Consider the following 9,176-nt stretch of genomic DNA (forward strand, 5'->3'; position numbering starts at 1 on the left):
ATTTTGAGGCTCATTTTCCAACAAAAATGTAGAAAATCTTATCCAAAGTATGCAGAAGTCCTTTGACATTTACCACGCCTTGGATTTTCATTACTTGGTGTATTTTTCTTCGATTCTTCCCGAGGTCGTTTAGATCCTTCGCCAGATGACTCACATTTCCCTTTATACGGATAAATAGTTTCAAAAAATTCAGCATTATCTAATTCTATTATCGTATTGGTATGAATGTCAGGATTTTCTGATTTGTACACCAAAAATCGATAAGCTTTACTATTTGTAGCATATCCAATGCTTTACTATTTGACCGAATCCGAAGCCGAAGTCGAGCGACGACGGTGCGAGGGGAGTCCCTCTTCTCAACTCTTTAAGAGCTAGAAGATGCTTCTCTATTTAAGCGCACTTATTTTCCTTTCCACCACCTATGTAGGACAAAGCTCCTTTGCAAAAAGGAATTTGCTTTAAATCTCATTTTCCCTCCATTTTGCATTCACACCCACTTAGTTAGCTTCATTAATTAGCTAGCTTCAACAGTTTTGTACGACGATAGTATTGTAATGTTATAATCATAAAAAAACGTCTAAATCATATGAATTGTTGATGGCTAGTCCTACTGGTATCACAATAAGAAGAAATAAAGAAATTAATGCGACAATTGCAACAATATCGTCTACAAGTCTCTTCAGATTTGCCACATTGATGTCACTGAGAAATATTGGAATGAAACAGAATGGAGAAATGATTTAGTGAGTCCATTTTATGGACAAATAGTGGGAGGATGAAAAGCTTCTACAATAGGAAAGTCTTTTTAAACTATATATACGAATTGTCTCATGTTGTTACAATAGGCAAAGTTTTCTCACACTATCAATATAGTCTAAAATGTTGTCTCATGTTATTACTTTGCTTTTCAGGTTATCAATAAAGTCTATCATGTAATTAATCTCGTGTTAGTGTGGGAAAATCTTTGTATTATACCAGTGTTGGCTGTGGCAGTGTAAATATATAAATTGAAATTTCATCTTTAATGGAGTAGCAAATTATTGTATTAATTTTGTCGTTCGATATCAACATGGCAAAAGGGAAAAGAAGCCCAATAACTTGGCCAATATGGATTCACTTAACCTTTTATTATATACAAGAATCAATTCTAGAACAAGAAAAGGCTAATTAAGATGGCTCTTTCAAAGATGAAAATCAAATTCAGCTTGGGTGCCAAACGATTTCTTACAGTGAGCAATGGCTGCCTGAACAGAATTATCCCTCGAATAAAATCTTCTAACTTCATCATCACAAACAATATTGCTATGCATTGGTGACGATTTAATAGAGCTTGGACAGCTTTTACTTTTATTGGGCTTGTTGGCGGATAATGTACCTGTTCTTGCACTCGGGTAATAACGACTCGTCCTGACAATTAGAGCGTCTAATACTCCCTTCATTGCCTTAAAGTTTATTATGCCTGCGACAGATGATGATGTTGATTTCTCGCGGTTCAGATCTTGATAATGATTAAGATCAGAATGATTGCGAGTTTTTATTTTCATATTGTCGTTCATCGGGTTCCTGCACCTGCTGCTACATCGTTGTAACAACGGTTGTCTGGCGGGCATTTGTCCGCTTTTGGGTTTGGGTGTCACCATGGAGACTAACATGGATGGAATATTTTTGTACTTGAATTTTACAATAAAGTTCATAATGCCGTTGCGCGTTGAAGCAACCATCGTGCAGTCTTTCCTGCAAAATGCAACATCAACACCTGATACATCTTATTGCAATTATATCAGTCCTTCTTGCTTGAACTAAAAAAAGTCAACTTACTTTTGTCGATCAATTCCGAGAAAGCAGTACACTATCTTGATTTCAACCATAAATTTAGAATTTAAGAGTGCATATATAAGAGATTAGTCATCTATTTTTGGAGACATATAACATGCATTTCGCGTTTGGCTAACAAGATTGTAATTTCGCACTATTGTTATACAGGTGAAATGATTTTTGCTGTAATTCATTAATTTTTAGGTTTAATTTTCAGGTTACTAATATCCCACATTTGCAATAAGTAGTTTTTCTGAATTTGAAATGATCTTATATTCATCCGTATATGACAGTGCACATTTGATTGGGCATAAAAAGTTCAAGAAATAAAATATAGCACATACAAAAGTTAACCACAAAACCAGATGTTCTAGAATTTAAGCTATACGGATTCAATCTTTAAGGCTCATATTTCCTCCATTTTAAAATAAGTTAAGTGTTTTTAGCTTTGACACCCCCTTAAGAACACTTCTAGAATGTAAGATGTATTTTTACTAACTTACCTTTATATTGTACTCCCACCTGTCGTTTCTAAATAAATGGTGTTTTAGGCTTTTCATTTTGTTTCAAAATAAGTAGTGCTTTAGGATTTCAAGAAGAAATTAATCTTATTCTTCTAAAATTACCCTTAAAATTAAGAATCATTAAGTAGCTTTTCTTTTTCTAGGTATTTAATTAGGGTTAAGTTAGTAAAAACAATCCTAATTTTCTGGGAGTGAGCACTTTCTTAAGGGGCCGGGTGTGCATAAGATAAAATATCCACTTATTATGAAATGGAGGGTGTAGCTCTTTAGTAGTTTCTTGGTTATATAAAACTCCTTTTATTTAAATAAGGGTAAAATTTGAAAAACATCATTAATGCTTTCTTGATAATGTGAAACACTACTTATTTTGAAAGAAAATGTATAGGTAAAAAGACCACTTATTTTTAAACAGAGGGAGTAGCTTTGGATCCATTATATTCTTGAATCTATGAGTTCAAATCTATAATTTGTTGCAATTCACTAAATTTACATATAAATTTATGCCCGGCATCAAAAGTATTATAGGTTTAGATGAACCAAATATATTAAAGCTCCATCCGCCCCTACTTAGAATTTGTGGTGTTTACTATGCTAGCTATTTGATATTTTTGTGGCTATAAGACCTTAGGAGTAAAATTAAGAAATTCTTAAATATAGAGAAGTATACGTTTTAAAGTTGACTAAAAAGAAAAGTTGACATATAGTCGCATGTTCTTATATGCATTCTTTTACACGACCTTTATTATACAATAGATTTACGCGTCCTAACTTATGGTCTTTGGTTTACTTTTCATTTTATTCTCCCTCTACCAACACCCCGCCGGTACTCGTCAAAACTTATTAATTCCTACCAACACCCCGCCGGTACTCGTCAAAACTTATTAATTAAGGCAGACCATTGACCATTTACCAGGCTATACTATAGAATTTTTTATTTTATTTATTTATTTTTTTTTAAAAAAAAAGATGTTTGAATAAAGAAGCAGCTCAATTTTGACATGGTCAAGAAGATTTACCTGGTGCGTATCATCTCCGTGCAGTCAACATTATTAGTTTCTATTGAATTTGATGTCTTTCCAGATGATGCAGCCATGAACTCATTCACAATGCGAGCCAACGAAACGAAAAGGCGTCCCCTTGGCTTACTCGTCGTTGTACCCTGTGCATGTTGTGTGGTACCACAGGACGTTGTCTCTGTTGTTGGAATTCCAGATGATGAAAAAGATATCCGTAACTCCACCTCTGAAGAATTAGAATCCTTCTCCTCTACATGAAAATTCCTCTTAATATTGCCACCTTCATCATCGACTAGTACCGATGTTTTTGTAGGCTTCGGATTAAGGTTTATTTCAATGTACGCGCCTTCATCATCATCGTCCGTATCATACATAACGAAATTACTAGCGAAAAAATCATCATCATCAGAAGAGAAGAGAGTACCGCTATTATTAGAAGAGTTGAAATCAAAGGAACTGAATGAGAAACTTCTTCTTTGGTCCTGCATGCTAGCTAGCTGGTAGCCCAAATTGCAATAATCTCTATTTGCTAGCAGACATATAGTTGGATGTGGACGAAGAAGAATATTTGGACGGTACCAAAAAAAGATATAGTAGTTTGATGAATTATATTAGTGAGTTGCAAGCATGTGGGTACCTGTAAAAGTGTCTACTGATGATCACCGACGGATTCGATTAATTAGGTGTATAATGGAATATATGAAGTACGTAGACTTGTTATAGTAACAAAAATATATTTTCTTTTTGATTCTCTGATCTCACATGGATATGAATGGGTGCTACGCTCTACATGGGCTATAATGGACTCTTCACCAATGACGGGCGGCGCAAGGAAAATATACCGTAGCACATTATATAGAGAGTTTATGTTATACTACACTATCGGCCCAAAAGAATTAGTAATATCTACTGTTAAACCTCTTTAAATTATGAGATTTGCAATTTTGAAAATAAGATAAATTATCTATCACTACAAGTAAAGATACTTGATAGTGTAAAAATTTCTTTTGATGGAAGTATATATAACTAAGCTCCTATAATATATGTGTATTGTTTGTTATTGTTACAATAGTATTATATATCCAGCTTGCCAGATAGTTACGATGGAGTAGTTTAAGAATATGATATAGGGTAGTGTATTGTTTTTTAAATTTTTAGTTTGGCATATGTGTTTAATTTTTTCAGTTGAAAGGGTCTTCCAATGTAGTGGACTCATTTGATCATCTAGAACCACAAAAATGTCTCTTGCCACGTTATTAGTCTAAAGAGTTTAATTACTAATACTACTAGTTAACCGTTATGGATTCATTGGCACCTATAGTGTAATTGCGCCCAGAAAAGCAGTGGAGTTTTGTGGACTAAAAAATGTGTAATTAGAATCACCAGCCTTTGTTTGTTTAAAACTAATAATAATCAAGTATAAATCCCCTCTTTTTCTTGCTATATATATGGGATGGTCCAAATGAAGCTACGACATTCATCGCATTTTTTTTCTCTCTTGAAAATGGCATTCTAGCTACCGCCTAACATTCTGGACCTACAGCCATTAACTAATTAATTACTAGTAGCACCTTTTGTGTGCGCGTCTCTGTGTTGAATGACTCATACTCCCATTGAAGGAATATGCCTTAGTTGTGTTGAAACCGTATGTCATGTATTCTCCTTTTATTTTCTTTGGTTTTGTGAGAAAGGAAACCTTGAAGCAACAGTAAAATTGTCTTCATATGACAATATAACTTTGGTTTGAGCTGTCAAATCAGCTCGTGATATATTCTCGCATCAAGGTATAGGTTGCCCACTTTATACCCTCTTCAAGTGTGGCTCTTCAACAGACATTGTATAAATGCAAAATACTTCGTGCACCGGGTGGCCAGTAGTCTTTTTACTTTTGCAGTCCAACATGACTTTTCTCGATCGCTTCTTATTGTAATTAAGACTTTGTAAGTTAGCAAATATATAGTCTGAGAATTCCATCTCTCGATAACGAAAAGTAAAAAAGAGGACTTTTTGTTATATATAATGATAGGCAGCTACTCCCCTCAGCCTCAAGTTGAATGCAATAACTTTTTATTGCGCACTGACGTAATGAATGAATTGAAGAAACTTTACTGTAGTTTTAATACCATCTATCTAGTCCAATTGACCAAGTCATACAAGTAGCTTCAATCTTCGATAAACTTTAAATTCTGTTGTTTTATGCACCTATACAACACAAGAGGGGTGAATTGGACCTTACCTATTTTTCGAGAGTTATTAAAGTTTGTCTAAACTCTTACTTAATTAACCTGTAAAAATTAGCCAATAGAATTGGTTCTTGTTGCGTTTCTAACTTGTTATTGTAAAGAAAACAACATGCATAAAATAAAAAGACAGATGAACTTTAACGTGAAAATCAGCGCTCAAAAGGTGTAAAAATCACAATCTATCCCAATATTGCCCGTAACTTAGTTGTCACAAGTTATCTCACAAGTGCATTTTGTTTGTTAAATCGGTATGATATGTCCGAGTAGTTCAAGTCAATAAGCAGATATGCAGAGTCTCAGCGGTTGTAGCTACCACCAGCCAGTGGCTGATCTAGAGGTCAATGCACGGATTCACGGAACTCAGTAGCTTTTGTCCAATTAGTTGTGTATATATAAGGAAATTCAATAAATATTTGTAAATATCTGAATGTGCATCTAATTATTATTGCACATTAACTAGAAGTTGTCATAGAAACCCATAAACTTCAAGTTTTGGATCGGCGTTTGCGACACTGGTCTCAATTTAGGAAATATTTCACTCATCTTATTCTATTTGCGCTTGCTACGTAGAATTCAAGCTATTTCAGAAACAAAAGTCCACACAACCCAACTTGACCCTTCGGCCTAAGCATCACCTTACATTGTCACAAATTGTATACTAGTACAGCAATAAAAAAATTTTTTATCAAAATAAGATTCAACTGAATTGACAAATCCCTCAGATAATGCATAATTTTCAAATCAACTGAATTAACAAATCCCTCAGATAATGCATAATTTTCAAATCAACTGAATTAACAAATCCCTCAGATAATGCATAATTTTCAAATTAATTACGATACCTATGTCTGATACAAAGATAGTATACGAAACAGCAGAACCAATACAAAAAAAGCAAGCAAAAACCAATACAGTAGAATCTCGCATATAGTAAAACTGAAAATTATGAAGGAACAATAACAGTACGCATCATATCCTTAAACTCAAAAAAATCAACACGATCATCATGATCCTGATCAACTGAAGAAATCATCTCCACTCTAAAGATTGGATGAGTATTTTACTAGAATATATATATTAATTGATTACTATTTTTCAAAAAAAAAACTTAAAGATCGTAAGAATTCACGATCAAAATAAAGAAGTTCCGACTCTTGGAATCCTAATTGTGTCACATGAATTAGGACAGATGGAGTAATAGTTTTCTTTTCATATCAAATTAATTTCATCAAACGCTTGATAATCAAAATAAGATTCAACTGAATTGACAAATCCCTTAAACAATGCATAATTTTCACATTAATTACGATAATTATGTCTGATACAAATATAGTAGTGCGAAACAACAGAACCAATACAAAAAAAGCAAGTAAAAAACAGGAATTATGAAGGAACCATAACACTTTGCATCATATCCTTAAACTCAAAAAAGTCAACACGTCCATCATGATCTTGATCAACTGAAGAAATCATCATCTCAACTCTATCAATCTCACTTCCTTCAGGCAATCCCAGTTTCTCAAGCACCACTTGCAATTCCTTAGCCGATATAAAACCATCACCATTCTCATCAAACACATCAAACGCTTCCTTCAGATCCGATTCATCCTGTGCTGGATCTTGATCATCATATTTTGACCCGAAGAAAACATCATTAAAAGACCGATGTAAAACCTCGAAATCTTCGAACTTAAGACCAGTGTTTTCTGGTTTTATGTATGACTTCACCATGGATTCGATCTCAGATAGATCCGCGTCCAGTCCTAACACGTTGAGTGCTTGACTTAGTTCGTCTACGCTGATTAAACTGTCGTGGTTTCTGTCGAACAAGTCGAAGATCCTGCGTAGACGAATGGAGTTCAGGCTCGGGCTACGAAGACGAAAGGAAGATGACGATGAAGGCTTAAGTTTGCTTCGTTTACATTGGTCCACTACCCCATTGTTTTCTCCGGCTACTGATCCCATCTTGTTTTAGTAAATAAAAGAGCAATCGATGGATATATAGGGAATTATTACTTCTTCTTTTTTCGAGTTTTGGACGGAAATGAAAGGAGAAACTGAGACGAGTATGAAGATGAGGATGTCAATAAATATAGTAGGAGGAGTAGTTACAGTGTGGGTAGGGGAAGGTTGGTTTTGACAGGTGAGAAGATGTATGGATGGCGGGGTTTAAAATTAAAAACGATAGAGAGTGGGCGATTATTAATTAAGATACCGCGCATTTGACCTGTTTGCTATGCAATAACGCGTACAAGTAGACGTCTGTATACTTTGGTATATACTGACTTACTATGTTGATAGTGAAATTTTTTAAATTAATTTCGATATTATGATATTTGGTGAAAAAAAGAGGATATTTTTAGATTCAAAATAAGTGTTCTTTAAGAAATCAAGAAACTAGTTATCTTTGTTTTCCAATTCATGTTTGCTTCAACAAATTATTTAATTAATAGTCTGAGTAGGGATAAAGAATAATTGGCTGGGAGATAAATAATAACTCACTCAATAACCGCTATAACTATCACTCTGTTTCTAAATAAATGGTGTTTTAAGTTTTTTATTTTGTTTCAAAATAAGTAATGCTTTAGGATTTCAAGAAGAAAATTCCTCAAAAATTACTCTTCTATACATAATCAAGAATCATTAAGTAATTTTTCTTTTTTCTAGACATTTGATAAGAGATAGATTAGTAAAAACGCTCATAATTTTCTATGAATAAGCGATTTCTTAAAAAGAGTGCATAAACTTAAAACACCACTTATTATGAAAACGAATATTAAATAAGAATATTTTACTCTCACAAAACGTTAAACGATAAACAAAAGATAGACAGAGAACTGTGATAAGAAATGGGGTACCGAACCAAAATGCCCTAAAAAAAAACAGTTTCGACCAAAATACCCCAACAAAAAAAAAAATGTTACGAAAATGCCTTTAGCGCAGTAAATTACTGCGCTAAAGTGTTAACGGAGACACGGCTCCGTTAACTCCTATAGCGCAAAGATAATTTACTGCGCTATGTGTTTTTCTTTTTTTAATTTCCCTGCTCTTTTGGTTAACCCTTCTTTCGTTACACTTTTTAACGTACTTTGACCATAGATTAATCATGCTTCGGGACCCCGAAATTTCAATATTTTATATAGAACCCTACTTATTTTTGTGCGTTTAATTAGGTAGGATCAACACATCAAGGATACACAAAAGTTCGGATGACCGTTTTAGAGGTTGAAAAGTGCTCGAACGCCATTTTCGTTCAAGGATCGGTGACATTAGCTTGAAGTTCTTTACGAATACTTAAATTTGTTCATTAATAATTAATCAAAAGTTAGTCAAAATGGCAGCGTTCATGCAAAAAAAAAAAAAAACTTAATTAAATTGCATCATTCATAACCTTGAGTAGATGAAAATACTTAACACACTAATTCATTCATTAATAAGAAACCCATGATATGTTAAAAATACAACCACAACATTCTTGAAAAAAACTTAATACTTAATTTAATACATCAATTAATACTCTTGAGTTGATCTTCCGCCACCACCGCGAGATGTGCCACCACCACTAGAGGTACTTCCAC

The 9,176-nt window shown here is 33.8% G+C and overlaps 2 protein-coding genes across 2 annotated transcripts; both read right to left on the reverse strand.

The window, feature by feature from the left end:
- Positions 1-1,098: 1,098 nt before the first annotated feature.
- Positions 1,099-4,436, reverse strand: LOC132049835 (uncharacterized). The gene is made up of 2 exons (XM_059440787.1): positions 3,356-4,436; positions 1,099-1,734 (listed from the first exon to the last, which is right to left on the reverse strand). The coding sequence occupies exons 1-2, from the start codon at positions 3,841-3,843 to the stop codon at positions 1,182-1,184; spliced, it is 1,041 nt and encodes a 346-aa protein (XP_059296770.1). The 5' UTR covers positions 3,844-4,436; the 3' UTR covers positions 1,099-1,181.
- Positions 4,437-6,874: 2,438 nt separating this feature from the next.
- On the reverse strand, positions 6,875-7,760 carry LOC132049836 (calcium-binding protein CAST-like). Its single transcript, XM_059440788.1, has one exon. The coding sequence runs from the start codon at positions 7,561-7,563 to the stop codon at positions 6,982-6,984; it is 582 nt and encodes a 193-aa protein (XP_059296771.1). The 5' UTR covers positions 7,564-7,760; the 3' UTR covers positions 6,875-6,981.
- Between the last annotated feature and the right edge of the window lie 1,416 nt (positions 7,761-9,176).

Source organism: Lycium ferocissimum, chromosome 3 (genome assembly GCF_029784015.1).
Source record: "Lycium ferocissimum isolate CSIRO_LF1 chromosome 3, AGI_CSIRO_Lferr_CH_V1, whole genome shotgun sequence".
NCBI lineage: Eukaryota > Viridiplantae > Streptophyta > Magnoliopsida > Solanales > Solanaceae > Lycium > Lycium ferocissimum.

What these genes read in the sequence shown, in the direction of transcription:
- LOC132049835 (XM_059440787.1), bottom strand. Translation starts at nt 3,843, where the DNA reads ATGCAGGACCAAAGAAGAAGTTTCTCATTCAGTTCCTTTGATTTCAAC. An exon ending in ACGGAGATGATACGCACCAG is followed by an intron (nt 1,735 to 3,355) that starts GTAAATCTTCTT and finishes TGCATTTTGCAG; the next exon opens with GAAAGACTGCACGATGGTTG.
- LOC132049836 (XM_059440788.1), bottom strand. Translation starts at nt 7,563, where the DNA reads ATGGGATCAGTAGCCGGAGAAAACAATGGGGTAGTGGACCAATGTAAA.